The sequence below is a fragment of the Oncorhynchus clarkii genome, chromosome 5, assembly GCF_045791955.1.
Source record: "Oncorhynchus clarkii lewisi isolate Uvic-CL-2024 chromosome 5, UVic_Ocla_1.0, whole genome shotgun sequence".
In the NCBI taxonomy this organism is placed as follows: Eukaryota; Metazoa; Chordata; class Actinopteri; order Salmoniformes; family Salmonidae; genus Oncorhynchus; species Oncorhynchus clarkii.
This window is the reverse complement of record NC_092151.1, coordinates 84,534,900-84,555,321: the sequence shown is the minus strand read 5'-3', so window position 1 is coordinate 84,555,321 and position 20,422 is coordinate 84,534,900. Positions and strand designations below refer to the sequence as shown.

At 43.6% G+C, this 20,422-nt stretch overlaps 1 protein-coding gene across 1 annotated transcript in view; it reads left to right on the top strand.

The window, feature by feature from the left end:
* Positions 1-9,814: 9,814 nt before the first annotated feature.
* LOC139410261 (receptor tyrosine kinase-like orphan receptor 1) overlaps positions 9,815-20,422 on the top strand; it is a 294,716-nt gene continuing 284,108 nt past the window's right edge. The window contains exon 1 of the mRNA XM_071155734.1: positions 9,815-10,330. Within this exon, the coding sequence (XP_071011835.1) occupies positions 10,225-10,330 (106 nt within the window). The 5' untranslated portion in view covers positions 9,815-10,224. The remainder of the gene's footprint in view (positions 10,331-20,422) is intronic.

The following is a 20,422-nucleotide window of genomic DNA, read 5'->3' as shown; positions in this document are numbered from 1 at the left end:
CCCTTCACTGAGCAAGGGGAGACTGGAATGAGTGGGTGGAGTGATATTAATGGTGATGGCCTCTTAGCGGAGACACTGTTCTGGATATGAACATGGCAAGTTATTCTATCCTCTGTCATCAAACAAGCCAAGAAGTGCAGGATGGATCAGAATGGGTTCTGTCCAGAGTCAATATGGGAGAAGTGGGAGAGGGAGTATTTCCAAAAGGTGAAGTCTTTCCAAAGACATTCCTGGGTTGCGTCCCAAATGACACCTTATGGGCCCTGGTCTAAAGTAGTGCACCACATAGGGAATAGGGTGCCATTTGGGGGACAGTCCTGATCCTGAAGAGGAATAGAAGACCAATTGAATCTACTCTTCCTGTTCTCTGCAGTGAAATGTACTTGATAATCAGTCACCATTATACTGAATGATGTGTAAGATGATCTTAAGATGATCTTCTAGCCAGATGACAGAAAGCTAAGCAAGAGAGAGACTTCTCGTGAGGGACAATACAGTTCCAGAACTTCCAGCTAGTGAGGGACAATACAGTTCCAGAACTTCCAGCTAGTGAGGGACAATACAGTTCCAGAACTTCTTGCTAGTGAGGAAAAATACAGTTCCAGAACTTCTAGCTAGTGAGGGACAATACAGTTCCAGAACTTCCAGCTAGTGAGGGAAAATACAGTTCCAGAACTTCCAGCTAGTGAGGGACAATACAGTTCCAGAACTTCTAGCTAGTGAGGGACAATACAGTTCCAGAACTTCCAGCTAGTGAGGGACAATACAGTTCCAGAACTTCTTGCTAGTGAGGAAAAATACAGTTCCAGAACTTCTAGCTAGTGAGGGACAATACAGTTCCAGAACTTCCAGCTAGTGAGGGAAAATACAGTTCCAGAACTTCCTGCTAGTGAGGGAAAATACAGTTCCAGAACTTCCTGCTAGTGAGGGAAAATACAGTTCCAGAACTTCCTGCTAGTGAGGGAAAATACAGTTCCAGAACTTCCTGCTAGTGAGGGAAAATACAGTTCCAGAACTTCCTGCTAGTGAGGGAAAATACAGTTCCAGAACTTCCTGCTAGTGAGGGAAAATACAGTTCCAGAACTTCCTGCTAGTGAGGGAAAATACAGTTCCAGAACTTCCAGCTAGTGAGGGACAATACAGTTCCAGAACTTCCAGCTCTAGGAAGAGAAGAGATTGATGTATAGCATAAGAGAAATGGAGAAACTTGTCCTCTTCCAACCTCATTTACTGGTTATGGATTGACGTCACCTTTTGTCATTATCCCGTCTCCTGAGTCCTGTGTCTAAATTGTCTCAAATTTAGTTAATTGTTGAGAAGCAGCAAAATCAGGCGATCTCTCTCTCTCTCTCTCTCTCTCTCTCTCTCTCTCTCGACATGGGGAAAAGAAAATTGCTTTGGGGAGCACAAATAGACTTATTCCACCCATACCTGTCATGTATGTCAATGTCATTCATGTTGACGACTCAAATCCACTAAACCCTGGCCTTTATTTGTTGGGCATCTCTGTAGCATAGAAGGGGTTCACCTTAACCCCACCCCCCAAAGGTACAGGCTGTGACGGGGATATGTAACGACTCTAAATGGTTCCTCTTTGAGGTCCATCGGGGGATGAATAGTAGGATGGACAGTTTGGTCCTGGACCTGCATTGTTGAGGCCCAGACCTGTGATTCTGACACAGTGCGACACATAACGTCTTCCCCTATTTCGGCCGTGCCGGTAATGGTTCCCAGGTTGTATTTAGATTGGCTGTCATTACGTCAGGTAATCACAATAAGGCTTACATTAAGCCGCTCTGGTCTGGAGCTATTAGATGGCTAAATGACTTTCTTTGTGGTTGGCAGGGCGACTGTGTTTTTATAGCGGTCCGTAGATTACTCTGCAGGAGGAACCGGTCCCTTGGGACATAGAATAACACCATCAGCTGACAAAGCCATCATTCTAAAACGCCTTAAATAAGTCCTGAAGTGGAGAAAACACAGAGTACAATAAAATCAAGTATAACTCAATGTTTCTTGTGGTTTTCTCTGAACCTCTCTCTCTTTATCCATTAAAGCGGCAATCTGCAGTTGAAACAATAACAAATGGAAATCCCGCCACTGTTTCGGTAAAAAGCTGAGAGATGGAGCTGGAGAAATGCAACCACTCAAATTCATAGAATTATGGATGCAAGGACTGACATACCATTATATCAACATTTTCATTTAAGCATCTTTTGAGGCCATAAAGAGTTTCTTTACAGTTACTTAGTTTCTAAACATTTTAGTAAAAGATGCTTATAAGCTTTTTCAAGATGTCCACCATTGTTCCTGTACCAAAGAAACTAAAGGTAACCTAACTAAATGACTATCACCCCGTAGCATGAAGTGCTTTGAGAGGCGGGATAATTCTTAAAGGTCTGATAATTCTTAAATGTCTGTCCTATATCTAGGAGATATAAGAAAGTGCAGAAAATACTGTATATACAGTACCAGTCAAAAGTTTGGGCACAGCTACTCATTCAATGTTTTCTCTTTATTTTTACTGTTCTACATTGTAGAATAATAGTGAAGACATCAAAACTATGAAATAACACATATGGAATCATGTATTAACTAAAAAAGTGTTAAACAAATCAAATTTATTTTAGATTTGAGATTCTTTAAAGTAGCCACCCTTTGCCTTGATGACAGCTTTGCACACTCTTGACATTCTCTTAACCAGCTTCACTTGAAACGCTTGAAGGAGTCTTGAAGGAGTTTCCACATATGCTGAGCACTTGTTGGCTGCTTTTCCTTCACTCTGCGGTCCAACTCATCCCAAACCATCTCAATTGGGTTGAGGTGGGTGATTGTGGAGGCCAGGTCATCTGATGCACTATTCCATCACTCTCCTTCTTGGTCAAATAGCCCTTACACAGCCTGGAGGTGTGTTGGGTCATTGTTCTGTTGAAAAACAAATGATAGTCTCACTAAGCGCAAATCAGATGGGATGGCGTATCGCTGCAGAATGCTGTGGTAGCCATGCTGGTTAAGTGTGCCTTGAATTCTAAATAAATCACAGACAGTGTCAAATCAAATCAAAGTTTATTTGCCACGTACGCCGAATACAACAGGTGTAGTAGACCTTACAGTGAATTGTTTACTAACAGGCTCTAACCAATAGTGCGGAGAAAAAAAGTGTGTGTGTGTGTGTGTGTGTGTGTGTGTGTGTGTGTGTGTGTGTGTGTGTGTGTGTGTGTGTAGGTAAGTAAAGAAATAAAACAACAGTAAAAAGATTTTGAAAATAAGAGTTGCAAGGCTACATACAGACACCGGTTAGTCAGGCTGATTGAGGTAGTATGTACATGAAGATATGGTTAAAGTGACTATACATATATGATAAAAAGAGAGTAGCAGTAATGTAAAAGAGGAGTTGACGGGTGGGACACAATGCAGATAGCCCGGTTAGCCAATGTGCGGGAGCACTGGTTGGTCGAGCCAATTGAAGTCAGTGAGTCCAAACTTTTGACTGGTACTGTATATATGTTTTATTAGATTATATGTTGGGTTCTGATGGAGTGTAACAGCTGAACTAAGCTGATGAGGCATTTATAAGTTATATTCTTCAAAAATCAATGGATACATATTAACTTATAAGCCCAAAAATGGATGTACTGTAGCACCCTCGACTAACCTGTGCCCCCGCACATTGACTTTGTACCGGTTCCCCCTGTATATAGTCTCGTTATTGTTATTTTACTGCTACTCTTTAATTACTTGTTACTTTAATTTCTTATTGTTATGTGTATTTTTTAAACCGCATTGTTGGTTAGGGGCTTGCCAGTAAGCATTTCTCTGTTGTATTCAGGACATGTGACTAATAACATTTGATTTGAACTGCATATTGTCCCCTATAAAGTATTTTTCACTCAAATAATTGTATGATGTCATGTATTATAAGAATTTATAATTAGAAAATGAAACTAAAACATAATCTGCAGAAAATGAATTTTACATCTTATAAATGTGACTCAAATCTGTTTAGACCATTTTAAACCCATTTGCACTGTACAACTATTGTACTGTGAAACCTGTGGAACATTTCGAGGGCTGATGACATTAACAGGTCTTCCCTAAATAGCCAGTGTGTTTAAAACGTGGTTGATATAGATTTCACATCTCTTAGGCAGATGAGCTGGATAACTAAACGCTGTCAGGATTGTTGAGCTTTTATTCTCATCCTTTCCATACTGGTGTCATGTTGAACTGCGAGGAGATATACTGTCTCTCCAGGAATAGGGATTGCAGTACAGAACAGTTCTGTGTTGGTTGAGATAGGCCACAGGGGACCACCATGTTACTGACATTACTGAGACTGGTTTTAAGTCAGGAAAGGAATCCACACAATGATCTGTTAGGATATAAAACTGCTCAGAGGCTCAGCATAATGGATGTTTCTGACCGCACTGCAGATGCTGGATCTTATGCATAGACCTCTATATTTTGTATTTTTTCTCTTCTACTCTCTTCTTCTCTCCTTTCTTCTCCTCTCATTCTCCCTCTGGTCCTTGCTCAAGATTCTCTTGGAGAAACCACAGCGTTGTGAGGCTTCTTCTCCTACTGCCAGAGAGTGCATTTCTGTGGTCCAGTCCAGAGCAAGAGAGTGATGTTTCTGTGGTCCAGTTTAGAGCGAGGGAGGGAAGTTTCTGTGGTCCAGTTCAGAGCGAGAGAAGGAAGTTTCTATGGTCCAGTTTAGAGCGAGAGAAGGATTCTGTGGTCCAGTTCAGAGCGAGAGAGGGAGGTTTCTGTGGTCCAGTTTAGAGTGAGAGAAGGTTTCTGTGGTCCAGTTTAGAGCAAGAGAGGGAGGTTTCTGTGGTCCAGTTTAGAGTGAGAGAAGGTTTCTGTGGTCCAGTTTAGAGCAAGAGAGGGAGGCAGGGAAGGAGAGAGAGAGAGAGAGAAAAGAAAGGGAGCACATTAACTGTACAAATATAACACAACATCAAATGAACATGTTTCCTCAGCTTACTCTCTGGCATAGGTCTCACATAGAACAGAATTAAATAGCCATTTGCTCTGAAGCAACAAGGCAAAACACTCTCGCTTTTCAAACTCCCACACTTTCCCCACCTTAAGAAGCAACAGCTGGGAAAATGAACCGTGCCGGGTTTTCCGTTTGTTTACTGCGCAGGGCATGACAAATTATACCAGAGACGCACTTGTTTTACAAAGTAATAACTCTCAAACGTTGTTTATGTGACACAAACCTCAAAAGAAAAACATTCTGGTTAAGGTACCAACACAAATAATACGTGGGTGCAGTTCTCTTGTTCTATGTGTGTATCCTGAACATTTAGATCCGCTTTCCTGGACACAGATTAATCCTGGCCCTGCACTAAAATACATGCTGAATGGAAAAGTGCTTTTTAGTCCAGGACTAGGTTAAATCTGTGTCTGGGAAACCGGCTCATACGACTTACATTGAACATTATCTACATTTTCTGGACAGAGAGAGGATACTTACTATATGTTGTTTTCTATCAGTTACTTTACCAGGTTAAATTAGATTAAATCTAAACTATCAACCGTAACCACTTAAGACAAACCAAACAAACACAGGAACATTATCCCTCTCATTGTAACCATCTTCATTCCCTTTGTCTTCCTGCTCATCCCCACATCCTGACCCTAAACCCCCTCCACCCCCTCTTACCCCCATGTCCCTAATGATCTGCAGTGTGGGCACTAGGGAGAAGGATAACACCGGCTGATCTTCTGACATTTTCACACCATCCGGCATGTTAGCCTGTCACTCAGAAACACAACTGTCATTGGAAGGCTGACAGATTGAGAAAATGCAAGCGAGGGACCACCCAGACACAGTGTACCTCCTCCTTCCTGCCTCCCTGCTCCTCCTCCCCTACAGCCCTCTTACATTGGAATGGAGGGAAGAGAAAAGTGTTTGTTATTCCTTTGTCTTTTCTTTCTTTGGTCCCGTGTGGCTCAGTTGGTGGAGCATGGTGCTTGCAATGCCAAGGTTGTGGGTTAGAAGCCCATGGTGGACCAGTATGAAAAGAAAAACAATGACGCACTCACTAAGTTGCTATGGATAAGAATGTATCCTAAATTACTAAAATGTAAATGTCTCTAGAGTAACAGAGGGGTGCTGCATAATGCCTACCCCTCAGTCAAGATGCACTTACTTCATAGTGGGGTGGAGTAGGCCAAGGTACTACATAGTTGAGCCCTAAAGAGAGAGGGAGGGGGAGAGTGAGGTCACTTTTATTTTGTCTGCCATTAGTGATGATGTCACCTTATCAGTCCAAAATGAGGGTGGGGGCAGAAACTACAGTACATCTATTGCCAGTGACAGTAAGGAGCACAAAGTGCTAACACATTTCCAGTCAGACAGACGGTTGGACAAATACAGTGATTGTAGTCATCTGAAGAGAAAGAGAGTAGATGGCAGCCAGGTTTGAGAGAGAAGGAGAAAGAATAATTTTATTTTCATTTCCTTCTGGCGTCTGTTGAAGTTGCTTTGAGACAACATCATCAGAGGTCGTGTCAGCCTTTTAACAGAGACCTCAGTCATTCTGTGTGTGTGTGTGTGCCCGTGTGTCCATCCATCCACAGAGAACCGGGGGATCCCCTCTTCAAAAGAGACCATAATCCAGACCTCCATCTCCCCTCCCATTAGAATTAGATGAGTTTTGCTGTGCATGGTTGCAATTTTAAGAGTCATATTTTAAAGATTCTCTCAGAGAGAAAAAACGTACCTTTTCGTAAATGTTTCTGCTACTTAACCAACCCTGTAGTAATGGCTTACAAATGTTTAATATTAGATGTAATCATGGCGGAGAGAGGGAGTAGAGAGAGACATTCAACTTTTCTATTTTTTCTCCTTGTAGCTTCCCTGGCCCGGGATGTCTAATTCCAAAGAAAGCAGCAGAAATCTTTGAGTTTATACAAAACTATGTTGTTACTTTATTACGATTTTCCTTAACCTTTGCATGTCTTTATTGTGTGTGTTTGCAATCAAACAGCTTTGGTAATATGGCTGGACTGAAGCAGTGCTTGAGTTGGCATTATTACATGTTTCAGTTGTTTCTGTTGCAGCTAACATGGATGATGTGTCCTTTCTCTTGAGACGTGTGTCAAATCAAATCACATGTTATTGGTCACCTACACATATTTAGCAGATGTTATTGCGGGTGTAGTGAAATGCTTGTGGTTCTAGCTCCAAGAGTATCTAACAACTCACAACAATACACACTAATCTAATAGTAAAATATATATAAATATTAGATTGAGCAATGTCGGATTGGAATTGACCAAAATACAATAGAATAGAATATAGTATATACAGTACATATGAGATGAGTAAAGCAGTATGTAAACATGATTTAATCATTATTAAAGTGACTGGTGTTTCATTATTAAAGTGGCCAGTGATTCCAAGTCTATGTATATAGGACAGCAGCCTCTAAGGTGCAGGATTACGTAACCGGGTAGAAGCCGGCTAGTGATGGTTATTTAACAGTCTGATGGCCTTGAGATAGAAGCTGTTTTTCAGTCTCTCGATCCCAGCTTTGATGCACCTGTACTGTGTGTGTGTGTGTGTGTGTGTGTGTGTGTGTGTGTATATATATATATATATATTTATATATATACACACAAGTGTTCTCCAGAAGATACACTGACAATCCCTATCTGTCTTACTCTATAACAGGAAGAAAAACACTATCAAATGCAGTTGGAGGAGTTGGATCAGATTATACAGACTGGCAAATGTCCCAGCTTGCCAGCCAGTCAGCTAGTCAGCCAGCCAGCCGGCCAGTGCTGATGAGAAGTTGGGAAATGGGAAGTGAAATGGTGGACTTGTGAGTCATCATAGCCCTGTCACTTCAAACAGCAGAGCGCTCATAGCTCTTCATGTCTCCGCCGCCAGATGGCCTAACGAGCAGGAGCAGGTCAGGATGTGGGACCCGGAGATGCTAAATAGCTACCATTCACTTTTCTCTCCCCCACAGGTACTAGAAAGACAACTCTGACACTGATAAAGTGTGTCTAATGGGTGAAGTGTGTATAGGTCAAATTAAACAGGGTGTAAAGTTTGGAGATGGTGATATGCTTTTATAAAAGCTTTGGAATTTATTATAATGTTGCTTTCAGTTAGTTGGAGGCCGAGATTGTGCAGGGTGTAGGTGTGTGTTGTTATTGTTTTGTAACCATATGTTCCCAGACCAACTGCCCCAACGCCCCCCCCCCCCCCTCTCTCTCTCTCGCTCTCTCTCTATCCCTCCCTATCCCTCCCTATCCCTCTATCCGCGCTTCCTCTCTCTCTCTCTGTCTCTCTCTCTCTCTCTCTCTCTGTCTCTCTCTCTCTCTCTCTCTCTCTCTCTCTCTCTCTATCCCTCCCTATCCCTCCCTATCCCTCTATCCGCCCTTCCTCTCTCTCTCTCTGTCTCTCTCTCTCTCTGTCTCTCTCTCTCTCTCTGTCTCTCTCTCTCTCTCTCTCCCTCCCTATCCCTCTATCTGCGCTTCCTCTCTCTCTCTCTGTCTCTCTCTCTCTCGCTCTCTCTGTCTCTCTCTCTCTCTCTGTCTCTCTCTCTCTCTGTCTCCCTCTCTCTCTTTCTCTCTCTCTCTCTCTATCCCTCCCCATCCCTCTATCCTCCCTTCCTCTCTCTCTCTCTCTCTCTCTCTCTCTCTCTCTCTCTATCCCTCTCTCTCTCTATCCCTCCCTATCCCTCTATCCTCCCTTCCTCTCTCTCTCATCTATCCTCTCTCTTCCCTTCTTTCCATCTCTTAATTTCTCCCTCTCTCCCTTCATTGCTCTTCAGTTCAATTCAATTCAATTCAAAAGGCTTTAATGGCATGTGAAACAAATGTTAACATTGCCAAAGCAAGTGAAATAGATAATAAATAAAAGTGAAATAAACAATACAAAATGAACAGTAAACATTACACTCACACACACATGTTTCAAAAGAATAGAGACATTTCAAACATCATATTACGTCTATGTACAGTGTTATAATCATGTGTAAACAGTTAAAGTACAAAAGGGAAAATAAATAAACATAAATATGGGTTGTATTTACAATGGTGTTTGTTCATGACTGGTTGACCTTTTTGTGTGGCAACAGGTCACAAATCTTTCCCCCTCTCTCTCCCTTAATCTCCCTTCCCCTGTTCAGAAGAGCATGCATCACTTTCAAATTCATGACAATGAATAAACTCTATCCTGTAAACTCTACATTAGTTGGCCCTGGATTGAGTGTGTGATGTCTCATTCCACATGTTACCAATTTCAACCTCTTGGCTGTGCTCCAACATTGTGTATGCTGGAATCATTTCTTTAACCCACATCAACCTGCTCATGTCTTTCTAGTGATACAAATATTTTTGCAATAATCTATTTTTCTGTAGTGAATTGGAACTGCTGATATTATTTTCTAAAATGATTAATTGATTGATACACACTTTTGCATGACCTGAAGTAGGCTAGCCTACTTTTACTCCAGCTTTGTTACAGCAATTAGAATAGGTTCTTATGTATGTCTGCTCTGCTAGTATAGCCCACCCATATGGGAATTAATAAATGAACTTCAAACACCATAGATAGACCGCAATGCATCACGTTTTCCTTGGTGCGATCTGAACACTTTGGTTGCGCAAAGAACTGTGTATTTTCAACACAAGGTGGCGACACATCGAGCACTAATCAGAGCCAGATGGCTCGTGCAAGACGAGCCGCTCAGACAGAGGTTTTGTGAGCGTGCGCTCAGAGCGGGAAAGAAGGCAGTGGGACTCCGGCGGTCAGAGAGAGGAGACAGGGAAAGAAGACAGTGGGACTCCGGCGGTCAGAGAAAGGAGACAGGGAAAGAAGACAGTGGGACTCCGGCGGTCAGAGAGAGGAGACAGGGAAAGAAGACAGTGGGACTCCGGCGGTCAGAGAGAGGAGACAGGGAAAGAAGACAGTGGGACTCCGGCGGTCAGAGAGAGGAGACAGGGAAAGAAGACAGTGGGACTCCGGCGGTCAGAGAGAGGAGACAGGGAAAGAAGACAGTGGGACTCCGGCGGTCAGAGAGAGGAGACAGGGAAAGAGAGAGAACTTCGTGCGTTCTACTACACACAGTCACAGGATAAGGACGAGTGCGTAGACAGTTATTATATACATATTTGTGTGTCTTCTTTTTAAATCAACGTTTGCACGTGAGATTACGGTTGTAGTGGGTGTAAAGGAACTAGAATAGAATCGGAGGAATGTATCCAGCTAAAGCAACAGGGACCCACCGTCCTCCGAGATGTCAGCTCCACATTATCCGAACCATCGTGCTACTCCTGGCTGTCCTAGAGATGACTGCGACACGTAAGAATGTGACTTTATTACAGTGTTACAATGTCATATTATCTGAAACACACGCAAATTTGAATGCCATGCATTTTCATATTTGATGCCATTCGTATGGTGATACATAGGCTATTGGTCACTAGCCGTAAGCCTATCGATGTATTCGATTGACGTGTCTCTGCAAAATATTTTCTTTCCTCATTTTATTTGTCCCCCCCCCCCCGTTAATAAAACAAAATTCAGATGGTTATATGGACATTCAATTCGTTGTTTTCTTGGACTTCGAAATAGGCTACTTGGTTCCACATAATATCTTAATTGATCAAGTATTGTTTACCGCCAAGTCGTTTATATTTTAAACAAAGCCAATTGAAATATTGATTTATAATCTCCAGTATATTGAAATACAAAAGGACTCTTCTTCTCCAGGCATGATGAAGAGGATAACTATCTCAGTCCCAGCTGGAGGTCCATTGTGAGTGTCGATCCATTTGTGATTTAAAGCAAACTCAGCAATACAATGCTGACTGATGCTGAGAGTAATGAAGTTTTTCGAAAGGGAAGAAAATGTCTTTGTTGGAACAGACTCACTCCGTCAGAAATGTAAGGCTAATCACTGTAGTCAAATAACAAACAGTAGCCTAGCTAGACTTGTCGTGTGTCTAAAAGTATTGTCTTGCAACGTTGTCTTCTACAATCTCTATAGGCCTAGTACCTTGTCCTGCACGCACTGGCAGTGAGGAAGTTAATTAATATATCATGTTGTTTACATTTCTGTCACAACAGTTGTGATTTCAGGGACATAAAGTGACTTTATAGCTAATAATATCCTTTCACTAAGTCATCACAAAGCCAAACAATCACTCTCCTCCCCACACTTAACCTGTGAAAGGTTATAAACATCCTGTGGCTTTATATAAGCTTTATAACAGCTGTCTAGCGGGAGGCAGGTGCCCAGATGGTGTCAAGTAGTTTCCATTAGGGCCCGGAAATTGCCAGGGACCTCACGATATAATACTATCACGATACTTAGGTGCCGATACGATATGTATTGCGATTCTAACGATCCTCGTGATTCTATATGTGTTACTATTCAATACTGTGATTTTATTGTGATTTGATGTTGTTCACCATATGTCTGCTGCAGAGGGACAAGAGAGCCAGGAGACTAAGAGTGTTGATCAGTCATGGAAATACAAGTGCTAAAAACAAATTGTCTCCCTATTTAAAAAGTGCAGTTACAGCCAACTAACGCAAAAATAATATTGCAATATTGTCAATATGATACATTGTTTCCTCTAGGATTTTTTTCAGCAGCGGTGGCAAAGTTATTGTGGGCATGTGGGCATGGGGGCATGTGGGCTTAGTGGGCATGTGGGCTTAGTGGGCATGTGGGCTTAGTGGGCATGTGGGCTTAGTGGGCATGTGGGCTTAGTGGGCATGTGGGCTTAGTGGGCATGTGGGCTTAGTGGGCATGTGGGCTTAGTGGGCATGTGGGCATGTGGGCTTAGTGGGCATGTGGGCTTAGTGGGCATGTGGGCTTAGTGGGCATGTGGGCTTAGTGGGCATGTGGGCATGTGGGCTTAGTGGGCATGTGGGCTTAGTGGGCATGTGGGCTTAGTGGGCATGTGGGCATGTGGGCTTAGTGGGCATGTGGGCTTAGTGGGCATGTGGGCTTAGTGGGCATGTGGGCTTAGTGGGCATGTGGGCTTAGTGGGCATGTGGGCTTAGTGGGCATATGGGCATGGGAGCATGTGGGCATGGGGGCATGTGGGCAATACTTTTAGACACACGACAAGTCTAGCTAGGCTACTGTTTGTTATTTGACTACAGTGATTAGCCTTACATTTCTGACGGAGTGAGTCTGTTCCAACAAAGACATTTTCTTCCCTTTCGAAAAACTTCATTACTCTCAGCATCAGTCAGCATTGTATTGCTGAGTTTGCTTTAAATCACAAATGGATCGACACTCACAATGGACCTCCAGCTGGGACTGAGATAGTTATCCTCTTCATCATGCCTGGAGAAGAAGAGTCCTTTTGTATTTCAATATACTGGAGATTATAAATCAAGTGGGCATGTGGGCTTAGTGGGCATGGCCAATGGCGTGAACAATTTTAGAGGCCCTCCTCTTTTAGAGGCATGGCCAATGGCGTGAACTATTTTAGAGGCCCTCCTCTTGGCCACAGATTTAGCTGTTTTGAAGTTAATTTCCTGCAACACATGTTGACATGGGGCTGAGAGAAAATGTGCAGTTTTAAAGCTAATTTCCAGGGGTTATGCATTGTTCTTATGCTATCTGAGTGACTCATTTTAGATTGTCCCCGTCTGTCTAGTTTTTATTTTGGTGGTTGTTAGTTCTCAAAGATGATCTTAGAAATACATAGCTCCATTATCCTTTCTAAATACTTTATATCAGGTTTTAGTAATTTTTTACATTTAATTTAGTATTATTTTTACTCCCCTTTTTTCTCTCCAATTTCGTAGTATCCAATTATTAGTAGTTACTGTCTTGTCTCATCGCTACAACTCCCGTACGGGCTCGGGCGAGACGAAGGTCGAAAGTCATGCGTCCTCCGAAACACAACCCAACCAAGCCGCACTGCTTCTTAACACAGCGAGCATCCAACCCGGAAGCCAGCCGCACCAATGTGTCGGAGGAAACACTGTGCACCTAGCGACCTGGTCAGCGTGCACTGTGCCCGGCCCGCCATAGGAGCCGCTAGTGCGCGATGAGACAAGGATATCCCTACCGGCCAAACCCTCCCTAACCTGGATGATGCTAGGCCAATTGTGCGTCGCCCAATGGACCTCCCGGTCGCGGCCGGCTGCGACAGAGCCTGGGCTCGAACCCAGAGTCTCTGGTGGCACAGCTAGCACTGCGATGCAGTGCCTTAGACCACTGCACCACCCGGGAGGCCCCTGGTTTTAGTAATTAAAGTTTTCACTGAAAATGTTTTACTATCCCATTTTTTGATCATATTTTTTGGGGTGGAACAGCCCGCCGCTGTTAAATGAATATAGGGGAAACACTGCGATACGATGCAATATATCGTCAAAAATAATATCTGATATGTAACTATCGATTTTTATTTCCCCATCACTAGTTTCCACAGTTTAAAAGTTTGGAAGAGAGGTGCTGTCATTGGGCAATTTTGGTTTGCCCTCTTGTGAATTGAATAGGATTTTAGTTTGTTACCCAGTTTGTCTATGTGTTATTAATTGCCTGCTAGAGGATGTGTCTAGGTTTGTTTGGATTACACCAGTCCTCCCTATTGGATTGGTATATTATTTACAAAGGTTGGAGGAGGCAGTAAGGCCATATTCTGACATGCCACTCTCTTAGACTAGTGTCAGGAGCCAGGAATGGTAATCCAAGAAACATGACTGGATGAGTTATGTGTTCATCAAATAGGATTTTATGATAGAACAGGAAAAGGGGGGGATCAAACCCTCGTAACCATTTCATATCTCCACTTCTTCAGCAGACTGGAAAAGGGGAGTGGAAAGAAACACATTCTCAATCTGCCATGATACAGAGTCTCTTGCATGTCATAACAGTCAGAGGGCTATCAATCATTTGGGTGGAACTGCCTCGGGTACAGATTTCAACAAGACAGAACTGTTGACACTAAAGGCACTTTGCCTCTGAAAAACCCTGTCTGGACTGCAGTCTCTGTCTCTAGCAGGAAGCCTCCTGTCCTCTTCCTCAGCTCTGATAGCTGAGCTCTTAGCCCCCTCTTCTCTCTCTCCTCCTAATGCATGGTACTGTAACTCAGCCATCCATTGCTGTATCTTTAAAAGCCTTCTCAGACGTTCAGGAATGTGAAGGAACTATATGTGTGAAACAGATGTAATGGTTGTAGTGTATGTACGTGTGTGTGTGTGTGTGTGTGTGTGTGTGTGTGTGTGTGTGTGTGTGTGGGGGGGGGGGGTGTATGTGTGTGTGTGTATGTGTGTGTGTGTGTGTGTGTGTATGTGTGTGTGTGTATGTGTGTTTGTGTGTGCCTTCGCCTGCGTGTGTGTGTGTTTTGTGACAGTTTTGGTCCAGTGTGAAGCATCTGGAAAGATAATAAAGGCACACACCTTCTATGAATCAGTCCTCAGTCATAAATCATACACTCCTCAGCTGGTCCCTCGTTACTTTCAAACAACAGTGCGTAAAACATGTCATGCATTAGCAATTACCTACTTACCTTTTGTTATTCACATCATATGTTTGCCAAGTTTATATGGCTATATTGCTCAACATACACCATGTTTTGAAGATGATGTCTTGTCTTGGCTAATTGTTTAAGTGGTGGTTACTTACAGTAATAGATGGCTATACAATTCTTACTCAGTTATTATTTCGTGCAGTGTTACATTAAACGGATGGTCAGATATGAGAAGCAGAAATATGAACTTGAATGCACTATCAGGCATCCATTTTTTATTTAATTTGTTTCCCCTCCCCACTGGGCACTCACTGGTTGAATCAACGTTGTTTCTGCATCATTTCAATGAAATTACGTTGAACCAACGTGGAATAGATGTTGAATTGACGTCTGTGCTCAGTGGGTCTCCTCAAGTTGTGGTTGTTGTGTGTTTGGGTTTGTAGTGTAACAACTAGCAGCAGCAGTAGAGCTACTGATTACTTTCATTACTGACTTCCGCTTGTGTTTCCCAGCGCAATGACATCATTAAATCAAATCAAATTGTATTTGTCACATGCACCAAAAACAACAGGTATATAGATCTTACCGTGAAATGCTTACTTATAAGCCCTTAACCTACAATGCAGTTCAAGAAATAGAGTTAAGAAAATATTTACCAAATAAACTAAAGACTGTAAAGAAAATGAGATCACAAGTGTTTCCTATCGATCTTTGATAGCATACCAGTGGCACTATTATTCCCGTAGACTGGCAACCAGGTATGTTAGGCTACTACTGAAAATACTATCCAGTAGCCTAATTTAGTGAAGGAAAAAAACATAATTGTGGGTGGGTTTAATCCTAAATCTTGGTAAAATGTGGGTGGTTTTGGAAAATAACCCAGAGGTTTGCTTCTTAGATATTAGATTGTGATAAATAGGTTCTGTAAATTGCAATAGATTGCAGTTTTACTGTAAGTTATTCCTTCTTACAACTGCATTATATTTTCATCTTAAAGCCTTCTAAGAAACAACCCCACAGAAAGCTAAGCCTAGTGTTTTTCTGGTTGGGAGTCTTGACTCTTGGGAGACTATGATTCATTGAGGCTAAACATTGTTCACTCTCATGTCATATCCTCATTTGGTCTCTGCTCTCTCTGGGCTAGAGAGAGGGTTTGATAAAGTTTCTCCCCTGCGATCTGAAGCCAAGCATGGAAACCCCTTTCCTGCAATTACTGTCTGACTGCACTGCACAGCAGAGGTGAGGGCATGGCAGAGAGAACATCTCCTCTGGATATCTATGGACTCAAAGAGTGGTTGGCTTTTTGCTGTAGATTAAGAAGCATCCTCTTGGACATATTCTTTAGAGCTCGTAGTGGAGCTAAGGGCCTAACTTCCTTTACTTGTGTCAACAATTAGCCTAAATAATCAGTTCTTTGATAGAAGAACGACACTCATTATTTAAGTAAAGTGTGCATCAATGCACCTCATGGGTTGTGTAGGCTATGCACTAATGTAGGTATTAGGAAATGCCTTGTAGTAAAAAGAGATATACATTTTGACTTTTTAAATTACAATTTTCCTCGCTTAGTAGCATTTATCCAGGTTAATACGTGGGGACCATGCTATATTTCATTTCACAGGAGTGGGAATGAAACATTACTTTTTAAATTCAGCTGTAAATGTGTCAGTGTAAATCTCTAAAACCTGTTTGCATTGCTTTAAAGGACTTATGGAACCCCGTCGCATGCAGACTGGTAAATCTCTCACCGCCCACAATTAGGCCTTTGTACATTGCCACGCTGTCTTAGAGCTGATAAATACCCAATCTTAGCGGGCTTTTAAAAAATAAATTAATAAATGCTGCTTATCAGTCAACAGATGATTGTGACAGGCAGTGTTAAATTTCTCTCCATGAAGAAAGGCTTTTATTTAGAATTTCCCACAGCATCATATCCATCTTGGAGCATTTCACTCATAAATGCTTCCCCAGAGCAGAGGAAAGGAGAGGAGAGGAGAGGAGAGGAGAGGAGAGGAGAGGAGAGGAGAGGAGAAAAGAGCAGAGGAGAGGAGAGGAGAGGAGAGGAGAGGAGAGGAGAAAAGAGCAGAGGAGAGCAGAGGAGAGGAGACCGGAGGAGAGGAGAGAAGAAAAGAGCAGAGGAGAGCAGAGGAGAGGAGAGGAGAGGAGAGGAGAGGAGAGGAGAGGAGAGGAGAGGAGAGGAGAGCGGAGGAGAGGAGAGCGGAGGAGAGGAGAGAAGAAAAGAGGAGAGGAGAGGAGAGGAGAGGAGAGGAGAGGAGAGGAGAAAAGAGCAGAGGAGAGCAGAGGAGAGGAGAGGAGAGGAGAGGAGAGGAGAGGAGAGGAGAAAAGAGCAGAGGAGAGGAGAGCGGAGGAGAGGAGAGGAGAGCAGAGGAGAGGAGAGGAGAGGAGAGGAGAGCCAGAACAGAGCAGAGGAGAGTAGAGAGCAGCGGTGTTGGTGACTGGTGATGGGGTTAATGTTGAACCACACATTGGCCTTGGCTGGCTGGCTGGCTGGCTCATATATCTGATAAACGGTCTGTCTGAGGAAAGGTAGCCAGGCCCCTCACTGCCACCCATGACATCAGGGCTTTGGATGGGGAAGCCTTGGCACTTGGCAGGCACCCGCTGCGCCACTCCTAGCCGTTAAACTAAAATCATACCAGGATCACTCTCCTTCTGTCTCACCCCCCGCCCCTCAATTCAATTTCAATTTAAGGGCTTTGTTGGCATGGGAAACATGTTAACATTGCCAAAGCAAGTGAAGTAGATAATATACAAAAGTGAAATAAACATATAAAATGTACAGTGTAAACTCACAGAAGTTCCAAAAGAATAAAGAGAATAAAGCCTCTTTCTTTCTCTCCCACCCCTCTCTCTCTCTCTCCCATCTCATCTCTCTCTCCCTCTCTCTCTCTCTCTCTCTCTCTCTCTCTCTCTCTCTCTCTCTCTCTCTCTCTCTCTCTATCTCTCTCTCCCCCTCTCTCTCTCTTCCATCCCATCCCATCTGTCTCTCCCTCTCTCTCCCACCCCCCCCTCTCTCTCTCTCCCATCCTATCCCATCTCTCTCTCCCTCTCTCTCTCCCATCCCATCTCTCTCTCTCTCTCCCATCCCCTCTCTCTCTCTCTCTCTCTCTCTCTCTCTCTCCCATCCCATCTCTCTCTCTCCCTCTCTCTCTCTCTCTCTCTCTCTCTCTCTCTCTCTCTCTCTCCCTCTCTATATTATTATTATTATTATTATTATTATTATTATATATATATATATTTTTCTTCTTTCCAAACTCATCCCAGGATCACTCTCTTGCTGTCTCTCTCTATTTATCTTTTCTTTCTCTTTCAAATCAAATCAAAGTTTATTTGACATGTGAGCCAAATACAACAGGTGTAGTAGACCTTACAGTGAAATGCTTACTTACAGGCTCTAACCAATAGTGCAAAAAAGGTATTAGATGAACAATAGGTAAGTAAAGAAATAAAAACAACAGTAAAAATACAGTGAAAAATAACAGTAGCGAGGCTATAACAGCAGCAAGGCTACATACAGGCACCGGTTAGATGGGCTGATTGAGGTAGTATGTACATGTAGATATGGTTAAAGTGACTATGCATATATGATGAAAAGAGAGTATCAGTAGCGTGAAAAGAGGGGTTGGCGGGTGGTGGGACACAATGCAGATAGCCCGGTTAGCCAATGTGCGGGAACACTGGTTGGTCGGGCCAATTGAGGTAGTATGTACATGAATGTATAGTTAAAGTGACTATGCATATATGATATATGATAAACAGAGAGTAGCAGCAGTGTAAAAGAGGGGTTGGGGCGGGGGCACACAGTGCAAATAGTCCGGGTAGCCATTTTATTACCTGTTCAGGAGTCTTATGGCTTGAGGGGAAAAATGGTTGAGAAGCCTTTTTGTCCTAGACTTGGCACTCCGGTATCGCTTGCCATGCGGTAGTAGAGAGAACAGTCTATGACTGGGGTGCCTGGGGTCTTTGACAATTTTTAGGGCCTTCCTCTGACACCGCCTGGTGTAGAGGTCCTGGATGGCAGGCAGCTTAGCACCAGTGATGTGCTGGGCCGTACGCACTACCCTCTGTAGTGCCTTGCGGTCGGAGGCCGAGCAATTGCCGTACCAGGCAGTGATGCAACCAGTCAGGATGCTCTCGATGTTGCAGCTGTAGAACCTTTTGAGGATCTCAGGACCCATGCCAAATCTTATTAGTTTCCTGAGGGGGAATAGGCTTTGTCGTGTCCTCTTCATGAGTATCTTGGTGTGTTTGGACCATTCTAGTTTGTTGGTGATGTGGACACCAAGGAACTTGAAGCTCTCAATCTGCTCCACTACAGCCCTGTCGATGAGAATGGGGACGTGCTCGGTCCTCCTTTTCCTGTAGTCCACAATCATCTCCTTAGTCTTGGTTACGTTGAGGGATAGGTTGTTATTCTGACACCACCCGGCCAGGTCTCTGACCTCCTCCCTATAGGCTGTCTCGTCGTTGACGGTGATCAGGCCTACCACTGTTGTGTCTTCTGCAAACTTAATGATGGTGTTGGAGTCGTGCCTGGCCATGCAGTCGTGGGTGAACAGGGAGTACAGGAGGGGACTGAGCACGCACCCCTGGGGAGCTCCAGTGTTGAGGATCAGCGTGGCAGATGTGTTGCTACCTACCCTCACCACCTGGGGGCGGCCCATCAGGAAGTCCAGGATCCAGTTGCAGAGGCAGGTCTTTAGTCCAAGGATCCTTAGCTTAGTGATGAGCTTTGAGGGTACTATGGTGTTGAACGCTGAGCTGTAGTCAATGAATAGCATTCTCACATAGGTGTTCCTTTTGTCCAGGTGGGAAAGGGCAGTGTAGAGTGCAATAGAGATTGCATCATCTGTAGATTTGTTTGAGCGGTATGCAAATTGGAGTGGGTCTAGGGTTTCTGGGATAATGGTGTTGATGTGAACCATTACCAGCCTTTCAATGCTCTTCATGGCTACGGACGTGAGTGCTACGGGTCTGTAGTCATTTAGGCAGGCTGCCTTCGTGTTCTTGGGCACAGGGACTATGGTGGTCTGCTTGAAACATGTTGGTAATACAGACTCAATCAGGGACCTGTTGAAAATGTCAGTGAACACACCTGCCAGTTGGTCAGCACATGCCTGGAGCACACGTCCTGGTAATCCGTCTGGCCCCGCAGCCTTGTGAATGTTGACCTGTTTAAAGGTCTAACTCACGTCTGCTACGGAGAGCGTGATCACACAGTCGTCCGGAACAGCTGATGCTCTCATGCATGACTCAGCGTTGCTTGCCTCGAAGCGAGCATAGAAGTGATTTACCTCGTCTGGTAGGCTTGTGTCACTGGGCAGCTCGTGGCTGTGCTTCCCTTTGTAGTCTGTAATAGTTTGCAAGCCCTGCCACATAAGACGAGCATCAGAGCCGATGTAGTATAATTCAATCTTAGCCCTATATTGATGCTTTGCCTGTGTGATGGTTCGTAGCAGGGCATAGCATGATTTCTTATAAGCTTCCGGGTTAGAGTCCTGCACGTTGAAAACGGCAACTCTACCCTTTAGCTCAGTGCAAATGTTGCCTATAATCCATGGCTTCTGGTTGGGGTATGTACGTACAGTCACTGTGGGGACAACGTCCTCGATGCACTTATTGATAAAGCCAGTGACTCAGTCATCGGAAGAATCCCGGAACATGTTCCAGTCTGTGATAGCAAAACAGACCTGTAGTTTAGCATCTGCTTCATCTGACCACTTTTCTTTATAGGCCGAGTCACTGGTGCTTCCTGCTTTAATTTTTGCTTGTAAGCAGGAATCAGGTGGATAGAGGTGTGGTCGGATTTACCAAATGGAGGGCGAGGGAGAGCTTTGTACGCGTCTCTGTGTGTTGAGTACAGGTGATCTAGAATTTTTTCCCCTCTGGTTGCACATTTAACATGTTGATAGAAATTAGGTAGAATTGATTT